Source organism: Capsella rubella, unplaced genomic scaffold (genome assembly GCF_000375325.1).
Source record: "Capsella rubella cultivar Monte Gargano unplaced genomic scaffold, Caprub1_0 scaffold_6, whole genome shotgun sequence".
Taxonomy (NCBI): domain Eukaryota; kingdom Viridiplantae; phylum Streptophyta; class Magnoliopsida; order Brassicales; family Brassicaceae; genus Capsella; species Capsella rubella.
This window is the reverse complement of record NW_006238918.1, coordinates 2553085-2577845: the sequence shown is the minus strand read 5'-3', so window position 1 is coordinate 2577845 and position 24761 is coordinate 2553085. Positions and strand designations below refer to the sequence as shown.

At 37.4% G+C, this 24761-nt stretch overlaps 6 protein-coding genes and 1 non-coding gene across 8 annotated transcripts; 5 read left to right on the top strand and 2 right to left on the bottom strand.

Moving 5' to 3' along the window:
• Positions 1–2725: 2725 nt before the first annotated feature.
• LOC17882470 (protein MICROTUBULE BINDING PROTEIN 2C) lies at positions 2726–5101 on the top strand. The gene is made up of 5 exons (XM_006288118.2): positions 2726–3074; positions 3400–3483; positions 3910–4230; positions 4392–4610; positions 4713–5101. Exons 1-5 carry the CDS (start codon positions 2865–2867, stop codon positions 4866–4868), a joined length of 990 nt encoding a protein of 329 aa, XP_006288180.1. The 5' UTR covers positions 2726–2864; the 3' UTR covers positions 4869–5101.
• A 1106-nt stretch (positions 5102–6207) lies between these two features.
• Positions 6208–11647, top strand: LOC17881294 (uncharacterized ATP-dependent helicase YprA). Of its 2 annotated transcripts, XM_023780157.1 has the most exons (19): positions 6208–6384; positions 6495–7085; positions 7170–7856; positions 7963–8094; positions 8200–8279; positions 8424–8518; positions 8614–8681; positions 8771–8872; positions 8960–9048; positions 9136–9243; positions 9345–9420; positions 9509–9645; positions 9739–9898; positions 9990–10169; positions 10258–10530; positions 10610–10777; positions 10875–11108; positions 11210–11368; positions 11469–11647. In XM_023780157.1, the coding sequence occupies exons 1-19, from the start codon at positions 6208–6210 to the stop codon at positions 11514–11516; spliced, it is 3564 nt and encodes a 1187-aa protein (XP_023635925.1). In that variant the 3' UTR covers positions 11517–11647. The 2 variants fall into 2 exon arrangements, with proteins under 2 accessions (XP_023635925.1, XP_023635926.1); XM_023780158.1 differs by lacking the exons at positions 11210–11368; positions 11469–11647 and having other exon boundaries at positions 10891–11002.
• Positions 11648–11774: 127 nt separating this feature from the next.
• On the top strand, positions 11775–13504 carry LOC17882868 (isoaspartyl peptidase/L-asparaginase 1). The gene is made up of 4 exons (XM_006289573.2): positions 11775–12035; positions 12322–12555; positions 12642–12728; positions 12853–13504. Exons 1-4 carry the CDS (start codon positions 11871–11873, stop codon positions 13315–13317), a joined length of 951 nt encoding a protein of 316 aa, XP_006289635.1. The 5' UTR covers positions 11775–11870; the 3' UTR covers positions 13318–13504.
• Positions 13505–13665: 161 nt separating this feature from the next.
• LOC17883474 (polyubiquitin) lies at positions 13666–15385 on the top strand. The gene is made up of 2 exons (XM_006287877.2): positions 13666–13773; positions 14098–15385. Exon 2 carries the CDS (start codon positions 14098–14100, stop codon positions 15241–15243), a length of 1146 nt encoding a protein of 381 aa, XP_006287939.1. The 5' UTR covers positions 13666–13773; the 3' UTR covers positions 15244–15385.
• Positions 15386–16259: 874 nt separating this feature from the next.
• Positions 16260–19532, bottom strand: LOC17883864 (syntaxin-132). The gene is made up of 13 exons (XM_006288253.2): positions 19280–19532; positions 18799–18900; positions 18664–18720; positions 18341–18389; positions 17874–17962; positions 17726–17799; positions 17524–17566; positions 17388–17448; positions 17275–17300; positions 17118–17195; positions 16923–17003; positions 16764–16829; positions 16260–16641 (listed from the first exon to the last, which is right to left on the bottom strand). Exons 1-13 carry the CDS (start codon positions 19295–19297, stop codon positions 16471–16473), a joined length of 915 nt encoding a protein of 304 aa, XP_006288315.1. The 5' UTR covers positions 19298–19532; the 3' UTR covers positions 16260–16470.
• Positions 19533–19951: 419 nt separating this feature from the next.
• TRNAA-CGC lies at positions 19952–20024 on the top strand. The gene has a single exon. It is a non-coding gene; the product is annotated as a tRNA-Ala (tRNA).
• Positions 20025–22126: 2102 nt separating this feature from the next.
• Positions 22127–23653, bottom strand: LOC17884334 (transcription factor TCP17). The gene is made up of 2 exons (XM_006288405.2): positions 23518–23653; positions 22127–23140 (listed from the first exon to the last, which is right to left on the bottom strand). Exon 2 carries the CDS (start codon positions 23111–23113, stop codon positions 22313–22315), a length of 801 nt encoding a protein of 266 aa, XP_006288467.1. The 5' UTR covers positions 23114–23140; positions 23518–23653; the 3' UTR covers positions 22127–22312.
• Between the last annotated feature and the right edge of the window lie 1108 nt (positions 23654–24761).

The window sequence follows — 24761 nt, the reverse complement described above, 5'->3', positions numbered from 1 at the left end:
AGAAAACTAATCATTGTTACTGGTTATTGTAATGGGAATTTTATATTCTGTGGCACTTTTAAAACTCAAAAAATTAAAACTGCCACTTTCTGTTAAATATTTTATGCAATGCCATAATATGTATTCAAAAAGACAGAATTGCCCTTATCCATTTACTAGAGATTTTGTTTTTAGTTTAAAAATAAATAAAAGGGATGAGATATTTTATCTGACAGCAAAAAGTAGCATTTAATGGGGTTAATGTATGTTAATATCCAGAGGATAATTTTTAATGGGTGATATAGGTCTGAGATTTAATGGAAAACAAGTAAAAAACAGATTTCGATGAGTATTAATGGAGGACAAGTAACAGAGATTTTCTGGAAGTGGTCGGTGCTGAAAAATGAGAAAAACACATTTTTGCTTGTCCATTGCTATGTTGTCCTCTGCTATGTTGTGTCGTCATATAGAGATCCTAAAGATCAAAATTTGTCCATCAATAAAAACATAAACTGGACGAATGTAGAACATCTCACAAAAATATAAATCGTCCATCTCATAGTTTACTTGGTCTGACGAGGATTGTCTATTGAACTAACTAATGGACAACTTTGTTCTGTTGATTCGATGAACAATCTATAGAATAAATATCAACAGACGACTTACGATGGACAAAAAAAACTCATGGACATAATTTGGTATAGATCTGGTCTATAAAAATATACATTCACGGTGTCCGATGGACAACTCCACCTGCGTTATTCGAGAAACTCGGCCGGAAACGAAGAAATTCTGGCGTGTGGTGATTCAGGACTGTCGCCTCCATGTTCACCGATGTCGATTGGAAACGCTGCAGGATGTGGTCAAGCATCCATGAGATCTGAAGTAGAAGGGGGTAGGATTAATTTGTGTGCAAATAACAAAGGTTTGGAAAAAGATGAACTTGAGCTGAGGTTTAGAAGAAGATGAACTTGAACTGAGCTTTGGAAGAACAGAGGCTTGGAAGAAGATGAATCGTACACAAAAAAAAAAATATTTTTAATTGTATAAAGGCAAAAACTTTTTGTCAGACATCAACAATATCTCATCAGCTTTAACAAATTTAAGATGTTGACTGCTGAGGATAAAACTGTCATTTAATATTGCCTTTGTGGCATGTGAGAAAACAAAACAGCAGATGTGGCATTGGGAAAAAGTTTTGACACTGTTCATGTCATTGGCTATAATTTTCTCTATTGTAATCGTGATAAAAAAAGAAACAAAGCAATGACTAAGAGATGAGTGAATGGTGAGTTGTGGGAGGAAGAGAAACACACTCTCATCAAGAAGATAGATAGTTTAAGAGGGGGGAAAAAGTCATCGGGCAAAGTTTGAGTCTTCCCTCCTATCCTCACACCGCAATTTGATCAATCGTTAGATGTGGCTTCACCCTCCTGTCCTGGAATCACACCATTAAAAGTTACGTGCAATTTGACATCCCGATCAGTAGTAGTATTAGTTGCTGCACGTGACTGCCTTATCTCCTCATCAAGAGCTTTGAGATTGTAATAGTGTGAATGAGGGAGACGAGGACATGGAAGCTCCTCCTCACAATCCGGATTAGAAAGGAAGGCTTTGATCATATCGTCGTTAGAAAGCCCATTCACTCTTCCGGAGACAGAAGAGGATTCGACTCCATCTTTCCCCTTGCCCTTATAACTACATATCGCTTCACCCTCCGGTCCTTCACCTAGAACCACACCATTAAAAGTTACACGCAATTTGACATCCCGATCGATAGTAGTATTAGAAGATGCACGTGACTGCCTTATCTCCTCATCAAGGGCTTTGAGATTGTAATAGTGTGAATGAGGGAGACGAGGACATGGAAGCTCCTCCTCACGATCCGGATTAGAAAGGAAGGCTTTGATCATATCGTCGTTAGAAAGCCCATTCACTCCTCCGGAAAACGAAAAGGATTCGATTCCGTCTTTCCCATTCCCCTTATTATGAGGATTCGTCCAACCGAAGACAGGTCTATGTCTATCTTCTACTTTCCAACCGAAGACAGGTCTATGTCTATCTTCTACTCCATCTTCATCCCCGCGGTCGTCGTTCCAGCGCAGCCCGTAATTTCTAAGACGGTTACTTTCCATGATCTCTATCTCTCTTGTTATTAGGGCTTTCACAGTTAGGGTTCGAAACTTTTGATCGCAATTACAGCTAAATCGTGTTTGTATTTTCGAGTGTATGTTATATTATATTACAGGAATGTACTAGCAAAAATAACATTTTGTAGGAGTTACCTCGTGTACTCTTTTTTTAATGTGGGGCCCTTTAAATAAAGGAAACTATATCAATAGTAACATTTGTTTTTGGGCTCTCGTTCGGGCCTTGTATACATTACTAAGATTTACAACTATGGTGCCTACCGCTCCTATATTTCATTTCCTATCAGAATTAATTACCCTGTACATTCTAATCCATCAGTATGATTTGTGTGACCTCTACTGTTACTGGTGATGGAAAATATTAAATTGAAATCTCTAATACATGATTATAATTTCCGAATTTCCAAACTTAAAAACAAAGCATAATGTTAAATTTAAAAGAACCTTAAAAGAAGGAAAAGATGGTTTAAAAAGGAAAGATTTCAAAATGTCATAGGTCAGTCCAGAAAAAGTATTGGGAAAGAAGATGAGGGTAAATTAGTAATCTTAAGTTGGTAGTTTCAGATGAACGTTGGAATAAAAAAGATTGGAGATCCGAAAAAAAGCTCAGACTTGACGAATGAAACCATTTTGAATAAAAATCAAGTCTTATCTATTTTGTTCTCTCTGCTCAGAGTCTCGGGTTGTTGAGGACTAATCACTGAAGCAGATCTATATACCGAGAGGCTATAGAAGATGTACGAGCAGCAGCAGCAGCAGCAACATTTCGTGGATTTGCAAAGCGATTCTGGATTTGGGGATGATAGCTCATGGCTCGCCGGCGATGACGATCTCCGACTGTCTCCTCGCCAATCTGCTTCCGCGACCAACTCCGGCAATGAGAATCTGGATCGTCGTCTTTTAAAAGACCTCGTTGAGATGGTTCCCCTTATCGAGCATTACATGGTAATTTTTTTTCATTTCTAACCCTCTTTGCCTTTGTTGAGTGGCCAGAGCTCAATATATTTTGGGTTCGAGGGGATTGCTGATTCGGTGATAGATTCATTTGGGGGATTTCGAAACTATATCAGTGTTTTGGACGGAATGGGTTTCTTAATTTTGAAAAATTTGCAGCAATTTTGGAACTTTTTTGACGGATTCATTCGGGGGAATGTGAGAGAAATTGATGGTTGTTTGAACTTAAAAGTCTGAAATATCTGAAAGAGAAAGATTGTAGATTTCAATGTTTAGGTCGAAATTTAATGACTTTCTTCTAAATGAACGCTATTAGGAACATAAAGAAAGGAGTTCGTTTAAGCGGCGTGGTTCCATGATCTACACTAAGATGCCTTCCAAAGAATCCTTGTCCAGAAGGGTAAGATGTCAATCTTCTTGTCCTGTTGATCTATATCATCTCTTTATGGCATTTTTTAATAAACATTATCCATACGCTGTTTCTTGGTTGTGTAGGTTTAAGTAAGTCTTTTTTAACACTACAAGTAGTTACTTAGATAATTGATTTCAGTGTGTTATCTTTTCCTTTTGGATTATGAGCTGATATTAGCTTGGCTGATCAAAATTTGTATATCCATAAGCAGTAGATCAGTAGATTGTTGTAACGATGAATATCTGTTTTTGGAGCACTGGTATCTTCAAACTTGTTCAATGGGTGGTTTCAGGTTTTACTTCTCCTAGCCAAATGTTGCCTTTCTTAGATGTTGCTCAATGTTTTTATTCAATATTTTAGCTATGCTCGGCTGAATAACTTATTCGCTTGTATTTGCATGTATCCGATCCAAAGGGAAGGAATGCTTCTCAAACAGTCCCAGGGAGAAAGAAGAGAGATCCTGAGGACAATGGCGATGATATGAACAATTCTTTGGAAGATGGTGAAAACACGAAGGCTTTGGCTGGTGCCGAAAAGGAAGAACTGAGTAGACTAAGAGAGCAAGTGAGTGATTTGCAGACCAAATTATCGGAGAAAGAAGAGGCTTTAAAGTCAATGGAAATGTCAAAGAATCAGGTAAACGAGACCCAAGAAAAGCTTGAAGCAACAAAACGATTGGTTTCTGAGAAGGAGATGTTGATCAAGTCTATGCAGTTACAATTATCGGACACAAAGGTAAACCATTCTCAATTAAGTCTATGCAGTGATAATTATCGGACACAAAGATTTCTCCTTTGTGATTACTATGAATCTGGTTTTAACATACATAATGGAGTACTTGTTTGCTTCTGCACATATCTCACTTGTTAATAGCTTCCTTTCGCTGTCTTCCCCAGATCAAACTTGCAGACAAGCAAGCTGCCCTTGAGAAGACTCAATGGGAAGCAAAAACAACAGGGGCGAGGGAAATCAAGCTGCAAGAACAGCTAGAAACTCTTGAAGGAGAAATCTCTGCATTCACTCAGGTATTCAAAACTCTGGCGAAACCCGATTCCAAAAACCCCGACAGGGATTATGATGCAGCACCATATGAATTTGATCCTCTTCCATATCTTGTAAGTCAAAGCCACACAACGATCATTTCTCTTCTTTTTTTTTCCCTTGAACCGGGGTCATATCTCATATCTAAAGCTGTTGTGAGAATACGTTAATAACAGGACGATGTAGATGAAACTGAATTGAGGAAATTGGAAGAAGCAAGATTAGCTTATATTGCAGCAGTGACAACGGCAAAGGAACGAGAGGATGAAGAATCTCTGGCTATGGCTGCTAAAGCACGAGCGTATCTGCAATCACTAGCCTTTACATATTAATCATCTTGAGGTACTTTCTTATAGGATTTTTCTCTCCTTGGTTTGTTTTAGGTGTATGTAGATTTGTACCATGAAAAAATTGGAGAAGAAAAGCTAATGCGAGAAACACAAAGTTATGTTTTCCCCTAAAACAATGAACGCTACTCGAGTTTTTGTTCTTCAAATTGAGCGAGCTTGTATGATGTATCTATTTGGTCTTCTATATTTTCGGAACATAATATCATATCGTATAATGTACCGTTTTTTTTTAATATAGTTTTTACTTAGATACACCCTTACCATATAAAAAAAATCTATAAACTTTTGGACTCTAATGCTTGAAAAGAGTGCATAATTGTTTGTTTCAAACTTGAAAATATTTATAAATCGTGTATAATGAAATTGGGCATATCTAGACAACAAAATAGTTTTATAATAGCCGACTAAAAAAAAAAATATAGTTTTATAATAAAATAAGGTCTTACTAGGATATAGGCCTGCGCATAAAATCCGAATCCGAAAATCCGAACCGAACCGAACCGAAAAAATTGGATTAAAACCGAACCGATATTGGAAAAATAACCGATCGGTTGTTAGCTTTCATTATTTTTGGATATCGGATTAAACCCGATCCGAACCGATATCCAATAGATATCCATATATAACCGAACTTATAATATATACTTTAATATCTTTATGATATATACGTTTACCGCATATCGGATTAAAAGTTATTTTTAATTAATTTTAGGATGTTACTGAATTTTGCTACTTTTTCATTAGGAATTTATGGTTTAATTTGGTTTATTTAAATCTCTTATGCATCGACACAGTTTTATGCTTCACTTTTATATATTGGTACGGTATTATGTTAGTTGGTTCTTTGAACTTGTCATTTGCCTCATTTCTATTTTTTATATATACTTGGATAGCATGGATTATTTAAGAATAATTGGATTTAAAAATATCCGAATAAAACCGAATCCAATAAATTTTGGTTAAAATTTAATTATCACAATTATATCCAAACCGAACCGAAATCCGAAATATCCAAACCGAAACCGAACCGAATTTTATAAATATCCGAATGGATATTAGAATCAATATCCAAAAAATCCGAAAACCGAAAAATCCGAACCGAACCCGATCCGATATCCGAACGCTCAGGCCTACTAGGATATACTATTACTATTTTAAATTTAATATGGTTCGCACGTGCCGAATCACTCACCTGTGTCACAAATTCCGCGCCATAGCCCACCAATACGGTGTCGTTTGGAGCCCAAGAAAGTTTTAAAACTTATATTATAAATAAAAACCCTTTCTTTGTTAATGGAAGGAAAAAAAGTAAAATTCGGTAATGGCGAACGTGAGATGCAGCGGCGGAGACACTATTGCGATCTGTGTCCGGAGCATTAACGGCGAATCGACGACCATTCACGTTTCCTCCGACGAGACAATTCATGACCTTAAGGTTGCCCTAAAATCCTCTTTCCCTCCCGCTTCTTCTTCTCCCATATTCCATCTGTATTTCAAGGTAATGCTTATGATTCACTACACTCGTTAGATATTTTGATTTCATGTTTCGTTTTGGATCAATTCATCTTCCTTTGTATTGTTTCAGTTTACTAATTTCTCTTTTTGTAGGGCAAGAAATTGAGTTTGAACACTAGAGTGGCTGCTATTAGTACCAATGACGGTGATATCGTGAGTTTGATTCCGTTTACTAAGAAGGAACGTCCACAAACTCCAAAACCGGAGTTACCAAAACCTTCCTTGAGTTCTGAGGCGACTCGAAGGTACTCATCCTTGAAAGATGAAAACGCTAAAGCAGCTGAGAACCATTGTGTTGGGGAGAAACGAAAACGGGATCAAGAAGCCTGTCCGTATGGATTCTTTAATGGTGTTTTGGAGTCTGACTGTAAAGATGCATTTAAGGGTCAGAACATAGAAAAGCTTGCTGCGGTTTTGAAGTCTAGTAATTGCTTGACATCTCCACGTTCTACAAAATGCTTGATGTCATGGGATACAACAAGTAGCTCTTTGTGTTCTTGTCCAGATTGGGTGAAGTTGTGTATGGAAACATTCGCTTTTTTGAATCTTTTTTCATCTCTTATTCAATCACTTGGAGAAAAGTTGTATATATCCCGCTTGAAGGAATCTCTTTCCCGGTTAGCCATGTCTGGAGTTCGTGTTGGTATACAAGACGTAAAGAATCTCTCACTTATATGCCCCAAGGTGATTTTTTTCGATATCTGTTTAAGTATAGTTACTTATTTTGTGACAAAATGTTTTTATATGTAACCGTAATGGTTGTTGTAGGTTGTAAAGGTTATCACTGATGACTTTGAGGCTGTGAACCATGAGAATGCTATAGTGATAGCTGATTATCCTGAGACTGATAAAAAGCCAAGATTTAAGAAAACTCCACTTGCAAAAGCCTTTAGTGCCATGAAAAAACGGGAGACTTCCTTTAAGTCTGAATTGTGGGAGTCCATCAAATCGCTACTGGTAAAGAATACAGGTGAGAGTGGCATAGCTATTTCCTTTGAGGACATGCTTAAATTTTCCACTGAAGGTAGAGCTTTAGGTGGAAACAAAGCTAGACAGGCTGGGAAAGGCAGTTGTTCTTTCTCTGGTTCTCGTAAACCCCAGACTTTGTGTCATGACACAAATTCACTGCTACCATCGGAGATGGTTGAACATCTCAGGCATGGTATTGGATCTAAAGGACAGGTAGTTCACGTTGAAGTTATCAATGCTAGAAAAGCTGCCTGCGCCGAAATGTCAGAAAAGCTCTCAGAAACAACCAAATCTGCCTTGAAACGAATTGGACTCCATACATTATACAGCCATCAGGCTGAAGCAATTTCAGCAGCTTTGTCTGGGAAGAATGTTGTGGTTGCAACTATGACCTCCAGTGGAAAATCTCTCTGCTACAATGTGCCAGTCTTTGAGGAACTGTGTAAAGACACAGATGCTTGTGCCTTATACTTATTTCCGACCAAGGTTACACAGATTTTCTCCTTTTCTTTCGAGTTTTTTTATGCTTAAGAGATCCCAAAACTTTTTAAAACTGCTACAATAGAAAGAGTTTTTCTGTTTGTTTGTATAGGCCTTAGCTCAGGATCAATTAAGAGCATTGTCTGATTTGATAAAAGGATACGAAGAAAGCATAAACATGGGAGTGTACGATGGTGATACACTTTATAAGGATAGAACAAGGCTGAGGAGTAATGCTAGACTGGTAATTTCTTACTGTCCTTTTCCCCCAATATTCATTCACTCAGTCTCATTTGAATTTCAGAATACATATTTCTCTAACTAACATTGTTGGAATTTATGCTTGTAGCTGATCACAAATCCTGATATGTTGCATATGTCAATTATGCCTCTCCATGGACAATTCAGCCGGATTTTATCTAACCTTAGGTAACACATCTTCCTTTTAAGGTTATGTCTTCTCTCATTTTAAGTTTGACTAATTTCATTAGAATCATTGTGAACTGGTTCAGAGAGGAACAAACCCCCCTAATAAATCATGACTAAAGTCAAGCCGAAGTTGAATATTTTCAGGTATGTTGTGATCGATGAAGCCCATACTTACAAGGGACCATTTGGCTGCCACACAGCCCTTATATTGAGAAGACTTCGCCGCCTGTGTTCCCATGGTGCAATACTGATCCCATAGTTAAACCAATATAGTCTTCATTATTAATTTCGTGCATTTAGATTTTGAATTGATCGAACACATCTTACTTTCCAGTTTATGGATCCAATCCTTCTTTCATTTTTTGCACTGCAACATCTGCTAATCCTCGAGAACATTGCATGGTAGGCCTACATTACCAATTATCTGGATAATTGATTCGCTTATTCAAATCTATCAAACTGGATCAAAACTTGATTTTCTGCTGATGTAGGAGCTTGCAAACCTATCTGAGCTCGAGCTGATAGAAAAGGATGGAAGTCCTTCCTCTGAAAAGCTTTTTGTCCTGTGGAATCCATCAGTTCTTCCAACAAGTGTATTATTCAGTTCCCTTTTATTGTTTTTCTGGAACCAATTCTGAAATATTATTTACTCATTGTTCCCTTAATCTATTGTGTCACAGAAACCTGAAGAAAGTTTGAAAGTCGTTGGTAGTAGTGAAGGTGCTGCTGCAGATAAACCATCTGGAGTTGCTGCTATTACACCATCAAGGTATTTTTAGGCATTTTTCTTGCTTACTAGAAAAAAAATTTATTGTTATTTATAGCTAACATGAGATATCATTTCATTTATTTACAGCCCTGCTTCTGAAGTTTCACACCTCTTCGCAGAGATGGTTCAGCATGGCCTACGTTGCATTGCTTTTTGTCCATCTCGCAAACTCTGTGAACTTGTTTTGTGTTTGACGTATGTCCTCTTGTTAATCGCTGTTAGTAAAAAAAAGTTTCACTAGAGTATTTGATTAAAATAATGCTGATGGAGTTTGACATCCTTTAAATGTGCCCCAGACGTGAAATTCTAGCAAAGACTGCCCCTCATTTGGTTGAAGCCATATCCTCATATCGTGGAGGCTACATTGCTGAGGTACATTTTCATTTTTTATGTATCGGAACTCTAGTGTTGTTGGTAGATGAATTGCATTTAGTAGATCAATTTTTTCGATATTTTGCAGGACCGGAGGAAAATAGAGAGCGATTTATTTGGTGGAAAACTTTGTGGTATTGCTGCAACAAACGCACTTGAGTTGGGAATTGATGTTGGTCACATCGATGTAACTCTTCATTTAGGTTTTCCCGGCAGTATTGCCAGGTAAATCAGTTTAATTGACTCTTTTCTTTTCCCTCTTAGAACTGAAATTCCATAAGGCGCAGCTGACAATGACTGATCACTTTTGAGTTTCAGTCTTTGGCAGCAAGCCGGTCGATCTGGAAGACGACAACGGCCTTCTCTTGCCGTATATGTTGCCTTCGCCGGTCCGCTTGACCAATACTTCATGAAATTCCCGGACAAACTCTTTCGTAGCTCCATTGAGTGCTGCGTTATTGATTCTCAAAATGAGCAGGTTTAATAGTATACTGTTTGGATTCTTGTACCAACTTTTAATAACCAAGCTGATATTATACTGACTTGCTTTGATACTTTTATTACTGTAGGTCCTTGTGCAGCATTTGGCTTGTGCTGCTATTGAGCATCCATTGAGCTTGCAGTATGATGAACAACACTTTGGTTCTGGCATAAGTGACGCTCTTGGGTCGCTCAGGAATAGAGGATATTTGAGTTTTGATCCATCCCGTGATTCTTCTTCTAGAATATGGACCTATATTGGTCGAGAGGTATATATCTGAGCAATCACTTTAAAAAATACAACCCGAAACCGAGTTTCCTTGCTCTAAATACCTTTGATGGTCAACATTTTCTCAGAAAAAGCCTACGAAGAAAGTCTCTATCCGGGCCATAGAGACAGTAAGATACAGAGTCATGGAAAAAAGAAGTGAAGATCTTCTAGATGAAATCGAGGAAAGCAAAGCATTTTTCCAGGTATATGACGGAGCTATTTATATGAACCAAGGAAGGACCTATCTGGTCACGAGTCTGGATATAAAAGAAAAGATAGCTTGGTGTGAATTAGTAGACGTGGATTACTACACCAGGACTCGGGATTACACTAATATCAATGTAACTGGTGGTAACACTGTAAGTAAAAACTGTGGTCTCTCTTGTGTGATAGTTGTGAATGTTTGTGTAGATATTCATTACTAAGTTCATTTTTCAGGCTTACGAATTAAAGGCTCCTAAGAACCGTCTTAATAAGACAACAGCTCAAACACATGCATGTATTGTAACAACAAAGTGGGATGGATTTCTTCGTATCCGAAGAAGAAACGATGAAGTAATTGATGATGTTGAGCTGACACTCCCAGGTTACTCTTACCAATCACAGGTTTGTCTTTAACTTGCAACCTGATGCGCGCGGACACACACACACACACTCTTTCTGTTTCCACTGTGATTTTAATTATGGTTTATGGATAATATAGGCTGTTTGGATTCAAGTTCCTGTGTTAGTAAAATCAGAAGTGGAGGAGGAAAAGTTGTCATTCGGTGCTGGTTTACACGCCGCTTGTCACGCTCTTCTCCACGTTGTTCCACTATTTGTGCGCTGCAACTATTCAGACTTAGCTCCAGAATGTCCAAATACGAAAGAGCAGTATTTCCCAACAAGAATCTTACTATATGATCGTCATCCCGGAGGAACTGGCATCTCCGCCAAGGTAAAATACGAAACGAAATTGTGAAAGTAAATCTCAAAGATAAATATTTGTTGAATTTGGTTGGATAAATAAATCGTGAACATTTTGGGCTCTGCATGCAGATCCGTCCACTATTCACAGAGCTTCTAGAAGCTGCTCTTGATCTCTTAAAGTCTTGCCGCTGCTCAGCTGAAACCGGTTGCCCCAGTTGCGTTCAGAATTTTGGTTGCCAAGGGTACAATGAGCTCATACATAAGGAAGCAGCCATCATGATCATACAGGTAAAATAAACACTACTTGGTTTCCCAGCAAGAATCTTTACGATAGTTTCACATAAAAAGCCTGATCATTAGTATCTCTAATAATATGTATTGCGTTTAGGGCGTTTTGGAGTCGGAGAAATTATATTTCGAAGACCAAGATGATTGATTCATCATGATTCATGAGACGACGTCTCAACAAGGCTCTTGTTCGGATTGGAGTTTACACGTTACAGTAGCTGATTTTTTTAAATTAAATTCATTAAAAATAGATTTGATAGGCAAACAAACTACTAAACAACACGAGAAAAAAACTTGCGTGATTCTTTTCTCTTTTGTTCATAGTATATAATACAACAAGTCTAATTCTTTTTAATTAAATAAAAAAGAAAAAGCTTTTTCCCACAGAGCATTATTTTATATGAAAGAATCTCTACTGGGATCTTCTGATGTCTGAAAGAAGGCGTTAAAAGCAAGTTTGGGAAAGTGAGCCAACGTGTTTTTTTAAGTTATCCGGCGGGCGATGGTGGGGTGGGCTATAGCGCTACACGGCGGCGCTGGAGACATCCCGATCGATCTCCCCGACGAGCGACGTATTCCTCGTGAGACCGCCCTTCGTCACTGCCTCGATCTTGGCGTCTCCGCCCTCAAATCCGGCAAGCCTCCCTTGGACGTTGCCGAACTCGTCGTATGCCTCTCTTTGATCCCTTGTGTTTACTTTGTTGAATTCAGGCACTTAAATATTAACTAATTTTAGAATTATAAAAGCTCACTCTAGACTCTCTAGTAGTAATCATCTGAAAGTCAACTAGTCCCAAAATTAATACGATCGCCATTTCTGGAATTACCTATTTTTTACTTATGCGTTTGAGAATCGTCGTCATTCTATGAATGATCTGATCGTCACTACTTCCTTCTCAAAAGGAGTCTTACTTATACACGTCTCTTGGTTAATTTACTCTGAAAATGTCAAGGTTCGTGAACTTGAGAACCACCCGGACTTCAATGCCGGTAAAGGATCTGTCTTAACTACACAAGGCACTGTTGAAATGGAAGCTTCCATAATGGAAGGTAATACCAAAAGATGTGGAGCTGTCTCCGGCTTGACCACTGTTGTTAATCCCATCTCTTTAGCTCGACTCGTCATGGAGAAAACTCCTCATATATATCTTGCATTTGATGCTGCTGAAGCTTTCGCAAGAGCACATGTCAGTCACTGTGACCCTGATTTTCTACTCTACCTTTTTGGTCCTTACTCCACTCTAAAGCTTTCTCTGGATTTTATTTTTTCTAGGGCGTTGAGACGGTCGATCCTAGCCATTTCATAACTCCTGAAAACATTGCAAGGCTAAAGCAGGCCAAAGAATTCAATCGAGTCCAGGTTACTATGTTTATCCTCCAAGTTTTGAGGCTTGTGTTCATGTAATGAGATATAGTCTGTTGCCTCATCAAAAATTACCCTTTTCGAGTACTTCTTAAAGATTCTTTTAATTCCTTCCAAACAGTTGGATTATACAGCCCCTACTCCTCCGAAAGAACTTGAAAATTCTGGTGACAGCCAAATAGGAACAGTTGGATGTGTAGCCGTAGACAGCGCCGGAAATCTAGCTTCGGCCACATCAACGGGCGGTTATGTCAACAAGATGGTTGGCAGAATTGGGGATACGCCAGTCATTGGCGCAGGAACTTATGCTAACCACCTGTGTGCAGTCTCAGCCACAGGTAAAGGAGAAGAGATCATCCGTGGAACCGTGGCTAGAGACGTGGCTGCACTCATGGAGTATAAAGGCTTGTCTTTGACCGAGGCAGCGGCTTATGTTGTTCACCAATCCGTTCCTAGAGGAAGCTGTGGACTCGTTGCTGTGTCTGCCAAAGGTGAAGTCACAATGCCGTTCAACACCACCGGAATGTTCAGGGCTTGTGCCACTGAAGATGGTCACTCTGAGATCGCAATCTGGCCAAACAATTAAAATCACGAATGGATTTGTCTACCAACTCTGTTTCATTTTCGTCTTCAGTATCAGTTTATAGCTTTCATATGCCTAGTCTTCCAGTATTGTGCTTCACTGCTTCTTATTAGTTCTTTGGAATTGGTTTTTTATTTTCAGTCTAAATTTAAATGGAAAAGAAATAAATTAATGGTTCTATTTGGGCTTTCATTTTCTTCGGGCCCGTGGACTATAATTTGGCCCCTTATCCAAGAAGTAGCGTGTAAACAACGCTCAATACACGTCATAATACATACGTGTCTAGTTCTGGTTGGCTTTGACTTCACCGCCTTAACCTCCTCGTGGCCGAGTCGTCCTTATCCTTTTTCATATAAACTATTTAACACCCGACAACCTCTTCGTCTCTTTCACAATTCAGCTTGCAATTTCTAAAATCCAATAATAGTCTCTCTCTCAAATCTCTCAATCGTGATCAAGGTAAAATTTCTTATCTCTAATACGATTGCTTGCTTATGCCGATCGCAATTGAGTCTCTGCTTTTTGAATTTTGAGATTCTGTTAATTTTTTTTGTTAGCCAAATATTTGAGTTTCACCGATAGATCTCGATTAGGGTTTACTTCTTTTTGAATTTGATTTCGATTTTCTCAAACAAAGTTGAGTTTTGTATCGATTAATAACGTCTTGATTACGCTTTGATCCGTGATCTCTATCCAGATCTGGTTTTTCATTTATTTTTTCTTATCGTATCTGATTCCTGTGTGGATTCGATCTGGTGTCTAATCTCGTTTTCTGAATTACAGATGCAGATCTTTGTTAAGACTCTCACCGGGAAGACTATCACCCTCGAGGTGGAAAGCTCTGACACAATCGACAACGTTAAGGCCAAGATCCAGGACAAGGAAGGTATCCCTCCGGATCAGCAAAGGCTTATCTTTGCCGGAAAGCAGCTCGAAGATGGCCGTACCTTGGCTGACTACAACATTCAGAAGGAATCCACCCTCCACTTGGTCCTCAGGCTTCGTGGTGGTATGCAAATCTTCGTCAAGACGCTGACCGGAAAGACTATCACTTTGGAGGTGGAGAGTTCTGACACCATCGACAACGTTAAGGCCAAGATCCAGGATAAGGAGGGAATCCCCCCGGACCAGCAGAGGCTGATCTTCGCCGGAAAGCAACTCGAGGACGGCAGGACTTTGGCTGACTACAACATCCAGAAGGAGTCGACCCTTCATCTTGTTCTCAGGCTCCGTGGTGGTATGCAGATCTTCGTCAAAACCCTTACTGGAAAGACTATTACTTTGGAGGTGGAGAGCTCTGACACCATCGACAATGTCAAAGCTAAAATTCAAGATAAGGAGGGAATCCCACCAGACCAGCAGAGATTGATCTTCGCTGGAAAGCAACTTGAAGACGGCAGGACTTTGGCTGACTATAACATCCAGAAGGAGTCTACACTTCATCTTGTTCTCAGGCTCCGTGGAGGTATGCAGATTTTTGTCAAGACTCTCACCGGCAAGACAATAACCTTGGAGGTTGAGAGCTCAGACACCATTGATAACGTGAAGGCCAAGATCCAGGACAAGGAAGGAATCCCTCCGGACCAGCAGAGGCTCATCTTCGCTGGCAAACAGCTTGAGGATGGTCGCACATTGGCTGACTACAACATCCAGAAGGAGTCGACCCTTCATCTTGTTCTCAGGCTCCGTGGTGGTATGCAGATTTTTGTGAAGACGTTGACCGGGAAGACCATCACCCTTGAGGTTGAGAGCTCCGACACCATTGACAACGTGAAGGCCAAGATCCAGGATAAGGAAGGCATCCCTCCGGACCAGCAGCGTCTCATCTTCGCTGGAAAGCAGCTTGAGGACGGTCGCACACTGGCAGACTACAACATTCAGAAGGAATCGACCCTTCACTTGGTCCTCCGTCTCCGTGGTGGTTTTTAAACTCTGTTATGGTTTCTTTTACAACTTGTGCTTTGGGGCTTTGTAAAGCCCTCAACTAAATAATTTGATGAACTATGTTATCTCTCTCCTTTGTTTCTAAAGACAAATCGAATTATTGGAATTATATCCTTATTTCTCTTTATCACTCGTGTGCCTATGCTTTATATAATTTATACGTGCTTTGTTTGTTTTTGATAAGCTTGAAAAGTGGCTTCTACTCTTAAGGATGGTTACGTGTTAATGAGTTGGGTAAAAACTTTTGGGTTTTTCACATTGATTGTTGCTTATTAGGTGAAACGTTTGCGGTTGATAAAAATACCCTGCGGTTTAGAAGCTACATAAGCAATTTCCTCTCAGACAGTACATGAGATGTTTGAGAGAACACGGCAAATATGTTTAAATCGACAGTCGATAAGCTATTTCTAGCTGTGAAGGAATGACTGAAATTTTAGATGATGAGCACAAGCCTTTATAAATATGAAAGGGGGGATGTTCTCCACAATCATGTCTGTTTGGTAAAACTTAAAAGTACAAAGAATAACACTTAAGTAATTGATCGAACCTCCTGAATTACTTTCCCATCAACTATGTGTTCGTAGCATTTTCCAAATCTGCATTTTCCCAAGCAATTCCAGGATCCCCAAAAGCCATCACTTATGTTAATAAATGTTGAATATCAATCAATCTCAGCTTCTTTCGTTTTGTCATCCGCAGAAATCGTTACAGTTGCTGCAATCACAAAGAAACTGAGAATAACCCCGGAACATTTATATTAGCTTTACCAATGACCATGAACAGTTGCTTTTACCAAATTTCACTGGCTTCTTGTTTCCTTACCAGTTTCAGATTACTCACAAGTCACAACAGTCAACAGCCAACAGCGGTCTGAAGTTAATCAATTGTCTGTCTACAAAACACATATCCTTTGAGCCAAAACTAATATGAAAGATGAAAATATTTTATACTGTATATGCTTTTTTCTATTTTCTCTGCCATATAAATGCAAACACACAACATAACAACTGAAATTATCAATTAAAAATTCCTTTAAATCCACGTGAAATTGGGGTGCACAATGAAAAGAGAAAATTGGTTTGTTTCCAGTTAAAAGAATATAGAATTTTGTTGTTTCTTGGTAAAAAACACACACACATCATAAACAAAACACTCCCTCACTCAAAGCCGTGCATAAGGTTTTTTCTTTTTTTTGTACATTCTCTGATTTCCTCAAGCACTCTTGTTTTTCCAAGGTTTGAGAACACCAACAACAATGACTGCAACCACAATAAGGAGGATAATAATTGCAATGCACATCCATTTCCTTGAGTTCTTCTGTAAGCTTTTTGCTCTTTGAAGAGCCGTGTTTCCTGATTGCACGTGATCTACTGCACTTGACACCTATATTTGCCAAAAAGTACTCAAAATCATTGTTTACTATTGCAATGCCTCTAAAGGTCAATTATTCATTGTAATTTTGAACCCTTCTAATTTCATATCAACACTCCTAAATACCAAATTACCTGAGATTCTATGTTGTCAAGCATTTCTCCTTGTGCGTCTACCAAAACTGCCATATCCAAGAAAATCTGCAGAAAAGGGGGGAACCTGTTAGTCAGTCTTTACGCGAATGACCTCATACAATGAGTTGAGTTCTCAGCCAAACAAAAAATCCAACATACTTGTTGTAAGTCAAGAAGTTTCTTTTCTAAGTCTCTGACAGCATCATGACGTTCTTGGATTTCCGCCAAGGTATCCATTACCTGGGAGGGAACATTTAACATAATTCAAGATTAAATGTTGGATTATTTCAATAGACTTGACACCTAATAAAATGTCCAAAGCATTTCTCCTTAATTAAAAGGAAAAACTCGAACCTGTCCTCTTCCTTGCTCCTGAATCGCTTTTTGGAAGATCTGTTCGCTGTTTCCAGTTTCAATTAATTCATCAATAGTCTGAAAAAAACAAGAAACGATAAGGCATGAGTTTTATTCAAACTTCTGAGACCATAATACCAGAATTTACTTTACTTACATCTTCATCCGCCCGCTGACCAGTTACTAACTCAAGGAAAACACAAATTAATAAGTGAGAAGAAAACGTAGAAAAGAATAATTAAAGCAATCACATAACATCGACGTACATACCTGTATAAATTCGCCTATCAACAACATCGCGATACTCTTGTTGAATGTTCGCTCGTAGAACCTAAAACAACTTGCAATCTTAGTCTAAAGTAACAGTTTCCATATAATTTTTGAAAAGATATATTTTTCTTCCTACCTGAAACTCAGCCATCTTGTCTTTCAACTTCTTCTTTAAGGAACTGTAGCACATAATGAAAGCTCATAAAGGTCATAATACACATTATATTTACAGCATCTGTTTGCCCGGTTCTACACTATTTCATTTGAATAACAGCTGAAACTTATCCTATAAACAAGGGGGTCAGAATAAAAATCTATTGAAAGGGAAGAAAGCTCACAGTGTCGTTGCTGTTCTTGATCGATCTACACCAGATCCTTTTCCACATCCAGGTTTTTGTCTATTTGCCAAGTTCTACAACATTTAAATAAGTATCAATACAAGTTCAGCAATTCAAAAAGTAGAAGATAAAGAGCCAGCGACCCTACCTCTCTGTCCAACTCCTCGAGTTTCCCCTTTATAAAACGGGCAATACTTCCAACTTCATCAACATCCTTTTCCATCTTCTTCTTTATTGCTGTGCATTACATAAGGAGCAACACACCAAAACAAAATTATAAGTTTGTGTATGGTAAACCATAAACACTAACCCAAACGCTAAAGTTTCAGGCACATGACTACCAAGACTGTAGCTGCTTGAAATTAATCTCAGTTAGGTTCCACCCGTTTCCGACTACGAATTATTCGTCTTTCGAGACATATAAATAGTCTAACTCGAATGTTCGGACATGTATGTTTAGTATTGGTGCTTGTTTCTAAGTTCTAGTGGAACACATGCCAAAGCTAAAGTCCATTATGTTCAAAAATTTAAATCTGCTAGTGCAACAACCCTATACAATTTCCAATCTCCCGAACAATGGCATGACTAAAAGATGTACAAAGTAAACAAATTTACCCTTCATGGCAGGAGCCTTGGTCACAGCCTTTGACTCCTCATGGGCTGCCTATAGGGTTTAGCGAAAGCAACCTCGTCAGTAAAGTTGAACAGTCAAAACGGAAACAAATGACTTTGCATAAAAGTAACACAGAGCAAGTAAGAAACCACAGAATCAAATTAGTTTTGAAAGAAAGCCAACAATTATTGTAGACCAACTGCAATGAAAATCTCTCACTCTTATTTTGATAAGCTGTACACATTCATACTATATATACCATCACATTTTTATGAGGATAAAAGCAGACAGAAAATAGAAAGGTAAGGAAGTCATTGGTTTGTACCTGAAGTTTCTTTAGAAGCTTGTCTAGCTTTTCATACTGTTTCTCAATCTCTTGAACCTAAGAAAACAAAGAGAAAACATTTAGGTAGAGCAAAGTTGGTAGGGTAATATAGCCCTCACATATATAAAGAATTACCTTTTTGAAGAAATCTTCTAATCCTTGATCTCCACCTTGTTGTTCTCCTAGTTCAACATCCGCTTCTCTAGAAGATTGGCCTCGGGGAAGCTCAAACGAACCCTATAAACAAAAAGAAGCCATTAAAATTGAAGAAAATTTTAACAAATTACAAGTCCCTGCTCCTTTGAAAGTTCAGAATTTAGAGATAAAAGAGTTTCTCTAATTGAAACTAAACCAATTCAGCATTCAAATTCATGCTCAAAGTGAATGTATACGATGGTCAAACTCAAACAATACGAATTTCAATAGAAGTCGGTATTCATAATTTATCACAACAGCAATGTAAGATGAAAACCTCAAGAACAACAAACAAACAGATAAACATAAAAAAAATAAAAATAAGAAGTCCCAATTTTGGAAAGCAATCCACATTATATGATCAACCCTAAATTTAATACAAGGAGCAAAAGCAAACAAAATCATGCAATATAACTCTCACCTTAAGAAGATCGTTCATCGTTACGGAGACGAGAGACTGAGTTTTGGTTTCGATTAACACACCAAGAACTAAAAAGAACCACGACTTTGGGATGGTGAGAAGGCGAGAAGGAGACGTGGGATTGTTTGTTTCTAAGAGAAGAAGGCGAGCCGGGATAAGTGTCGATCTTCAAAGAATTGAGTGAAGGCAAGATCAAGAGACGAAGTTGAGGAGAAACGGATCTGTGGCTCAAGCACGAGAGCATAAGAGAGGAGAGAAGAAGAGTTGTATGTAAGTAAATCTAGGGATTTTAATTTGTCCAAACCGATCGGTTTATTGTTTGAAATCTAACTAAACCGCAAATCGAATACAATTTGTAGACAGTTAATACCTATAAACCGACCGGTTCGGTTTGGTAACGTTAAAAAAAAAAAAAAGAGAATTTTTTCCGACATGCCGTCCTTGTCCAGCTAAAGACAACTCTCCTTTCGGTGCCCGGAAAAAAAAAAAAGTATTAAAAGAAAGGGTAATTGTATCATGTGTGACGCATGTGCACTGACGCCAATACACCTAAGGAATGTGAGCAGTCGATTCGGTATCTCTAGTGTGGATCTTATTTGAATCAACGGCGGATATTCTCGAAAATGTTTTTAATAAATAAATTAATGTGTAAGGGAGTGTAAGCAATAGAATGGGGGTGTAGCTCATATGGTAGAGCGCTCGCTTCGCATGCGAGAGGCACGGGGTTCGATTCCCCGCACCTCCATTTTTTTTTTTTAATCAATTAGTTGCTGACCAATTATGTGTAAAGGTTACATGTCTATGCTAATTAAATTTTTATGCGATCTCTTACCAAAACGGTACACCATAGAATGAAAATAATTAATAACTGGATACATTATGTATTTATTTTCTTGCTTTTTGGTTTTATTAAGATGAAAACTCAGTGATAAGTTTCTACGTATAGCTTTAGTCATTATAATAACAATATTAATTTACTTATTTAATAGTTATTTTGGAAAAACAAAATCAGGTGTGAGCTAGGTGTTAAAACCAAAAACAAGAGTATATCTTGACCATTTTTACTAGTATTAGAAATTGTATAGAGGATGTCGAAGTTTTCTCAATAACTTATGGATGATATAAACACAGAAACTTCTTTTAACATCATATCATGGAACCATTTCATAGAACGTAATTAACATTAATATCTTCTTATAACGCATAGTAACAGATATCTTTCGGTAGACTATTGTTCCCTATAAATTAAGGTAAAAATGGATGTGACTGAAGCAATTCATTCTCAATGTCTAAATATGTATAACTTGACGACAGAAAAAAAAAATGTATAACTTATTTTTAATCTACGAAAAATTAACAGGGGAAAATTCGAAAGTTTGAATGAATGAATATGAGTTTTATATTTTATATATGAAAATGATATATAACAACTGGTTTGGTTGATATTTTCCGAATTTGATATGAATAGCAACAAGGAAGCTAGAGAGGATATAGGTTGGAAAGGAAATCAAAAAGGGAGAAACAAAAGAAAAGAAAGAAGTTGCATGCCTAAGCTAATTGTAAGTGAGTGAATGTGAAAATGAAACAACGTGTGACTACTTTTTGTGTCTACATATAATAATAATTTTGCTTGCTCCTCCCGCAAATTTAAGGCATGCCAGTGAGGAAAGCTAATTTTGTAGTCACATCACATGGACCATTTATATAATTTGATAATACAGTACATATTATCTTACTATTCAAAGATTCTACAAGAATAAGGTATCGGAGTCTCTCAAGCATGCGCGAGAAAACAATCCAAGGCATTAATTCATTTATAAAACTAATACACACATTTGTGGTTCGTCACTGATCATGAGTCTTAAAACCGTTTAACAATGGAAACCGAAAGAGTCAACAATACGCAGTTCTATTGAAATCATGAACTGTCTACGAATTATTGGCATACGGCGTACAGTGCATATTATACAGCAGAAGAAGTTAATTAATTGTAGCCAACTAGCTATAGTAGCAATCATGCATCTTAATCGTTGTCGGTTGAAATTTTTAAAACGCAAAGAGAAGAATCCAAAGGAAAAGTTTAGTGTATATTTTATTCATATATACCATATATGGTTTTTAGGCGTGAGAGATTGAGAGAGAAATTATAATGGAAAAACAAGAATAAAACGAGGAGACAAAAGAGAGAAAAGAAGTAAGAGTTAAAAGAAGATATATAGGGATCAGAGCTTGACTTGACTGCCAAACTCAGTTGCTGTCTTCACTGCCTCATATTCTTCTCATTTTCCTTCTCTCTCATTCTCCAATCCCAAGACTTACAAGTTACACAACCAAATAAAATCATAATATACTCCACTTGTACAATGTATGTATATATATCACTTTAGACTAACCCAACAGGTTAAAATCCTACACCAAATCATTGTGAAGATAGAACATTTTCATCGTCGTAAATACTTGGAAGAGATTGCGACATTTATATATATGGTTTCGAATTAACTTGAAGTAAAAATAAAATAAAAAATGAAAAAACAACAACAAGATTTTAAACTGGTTTGATTGGATTCTATTTATAATATGCTAGCTAGCTAAGCCCTACTGTAGGATGTATTATGTCTCATATTATGTATATACACATGCATGTTGTGATGATGTTGTGATGAACAAGCTAGGCCGTTTGGCATGGAATGCAGCGAAGCCAGTTTTTCATAGGCAGTACAAACATTAATCTAAATTCTATACATTCTCGTAACACGAAATATTATCTCTCACAAGAAGCTTTTGATATAATATTCTAAATATTACAAAAATTACGAAATTTATTATACTGATAGATATCCCACCAACTCTATATATCGTATCATGAATACGTGTATCTATTACACGCATATATTAATATGATGACTACTCAATCCAACAATAACCCATTAAACCATATAAATGTATCTATGTATATGTAGTAATAAATACCATCCATGACTAACAAAAATCATCAACTTATGAAAGAGTACTCTGGAGACCAGAGCTGTAATATTACTCCACATGATCCCTTTGGTTGGACGAGTTCGAGTTTTCGTTAAAGAGCTGAAGCTGATGACCACCACCGAGAAACGAAGGATACCTTGGAAATAGAGAATTCATAGTTTCCGCAAGAGGCGGATTGAGATTACTGTTAGTGGAAAACGCCACAGTAACATTACCAGATTGGTCCAACAGTGACTGTTGGAGATGTCCAATGTTGTAGTGATAAGAGCTGCTAGCCGAAGTAGTAGTACTAGTAGGGAAATAAAGCTTGTTGCTTTGGATTGAATTCGAGAAATGATGATGATCGATGTCGAACCCGTGATCAAGACTAGTGTTATGATCGAATCTAGCCCATTTTCTTTGGTCAAGATCCATGTTGTCTCTGTTGGAGCAGCTTCCAAGATCGAAGACCCCAGGGAAAGATTCTCCCATTTGACTGAGATTAGGGTTAACTTGATGAAACGACCCAGGTGGGAACTGCAAAGGAGGAAGCAATTCGACGTCGTTTTTGGCTGCTTCTAAAAGCCAATCAATGACTTTGCTAGGCTGACTCAGCCCTAGTCGTTCTTGAAGGTCGTAGACCTGAATTGCTGTCATCACCGACAACCTTATCCTCCTGTCTCGGAGACCACGAACTGTAAACACTTTACTATGTCTGTCTTTGCCTCCGAATGTTTTCGAAACTCGTACGATCCTCGGATTGTTCCATCGTTGCCTCAACAAGGACAAAGAACTCGGTTGGTTATGATCATCAGCAACTTCTTGTTTAAATCTGATGTCCTCTATCGAAGAGTTCAATCCCATCTCCATTGATTAATTGTATAATATTTTATCCACCTGAATACAAAACAAAAATAAAAACAGAATAAAAATAATTAGTATAATCACAGATTGTGGTAATTTGTAGGTTTTAGGAAGAATGATCATCACATGAAATGAACAGCATCTTCAAACCTACAAACATTTCGATATTTTTAAGATGGTCAAGAGAAAAGTATGGAAGAAAAACAAATGCTATTGGCTGATTATTACTAAGATTGGACATAAACTATTTTCCTAATTAGATTATGTTGCTACTTACAATAAATAGAATTGAGGTGGTTGAAATCGAAATAGACAATTGAAATAATCGGAAAAGCTGAGGAATCCAAAGAGGAAACCAAGGTTACAAAATAAATTACTCCAAGAACCAAAAACTAGATGATGCATCTTACACAGAAAAAGACCGAGCAATAAGCTTGATGAAGTCGTTGGGTTTAGACAGATCGAGTTAGTCGTCTTCGTGCTAGCTAGGTTGAAGACAAGGTGATAATTAAGAAGCTATAGATGATGATGAACACTTGTAATTTGGTTTCTCTCCTCATCTATCAAACTAAATCAAAGAACAAGAAATTATACCCCCTACATATATATATATATATACTCCAATCCCTAGGGTTTTAGTTGGGTATGAAAGGAATTTATACGACGTATAAAACCAAAAAAGGAGCATTTTATGTAGTGTGTAGGTACTATAGACAATTAGACACTCTTATGTCCACTTTTTTTTTTTGAAAATTCACAGAAAGAAAGACGATGCTATGGGTTCACTCACCTATTTATGAATATTAAATTAAAATATACATATATACTATATAAATCAAATTTTTTGTATGTACATAATTAAATCTAATATTTTTTTTTCTTTACGTCACTTTTATTGAGACCGCAAGTTCGTATTTCTTCTGTCTTGATGATGCAGTTAACGATCATTCTTTTTTATACATATTTGACTCCGTTCAATAGCAAATACTAATTGCATTTTCATTACACAGTAGTATCTTATATATATCATTCGTAGATTGACGACAAAAAAAAAAAAATATATATATCATTCGTAGTAAATCACTAAGAACCAACTCAATCATCAGGAACAAAGGAATTGATCAAGTCAATTAATATATATATATATGTAAAGCAGTAAATGCTGAGATCCAAAACTAGTCAAAATTAGGGTTTTGCCTTTTGATTATATTCCTTAGATGATCCCAATTAAGTTCTACACGGATAGATATTGTTAGGCATTTAGATTGACAGCTAGAATGGTCGATCGGTCTTCGATGGAGCCATGGAGGATGGACCAAAAGGTTCAAGCGTACACGTTTTTTATTATTATAAAAAAAACATTTTAGATTATATAATTTATGCTTAATTAAATACAGATTCACGGACCACTATGTGCATGGCAGCGATATCTTAATTTAGTTTTTTTTTTTTGTTGGTGCAGTAATGTATAAGATATTCAACATTATTAGTCTTTAGGTCTATGATCACAATATCCACATTTCACAGCAGAAAGATAAATTATTCATATATATACACAGGCGCGTATACTTTTCAGCACAATGTCTCAAGAAAGTGATTTTTTTGTAAAAGTTATTTTAAGCAACAAAATTAATTAATTAGGGTTCCGTGTGCG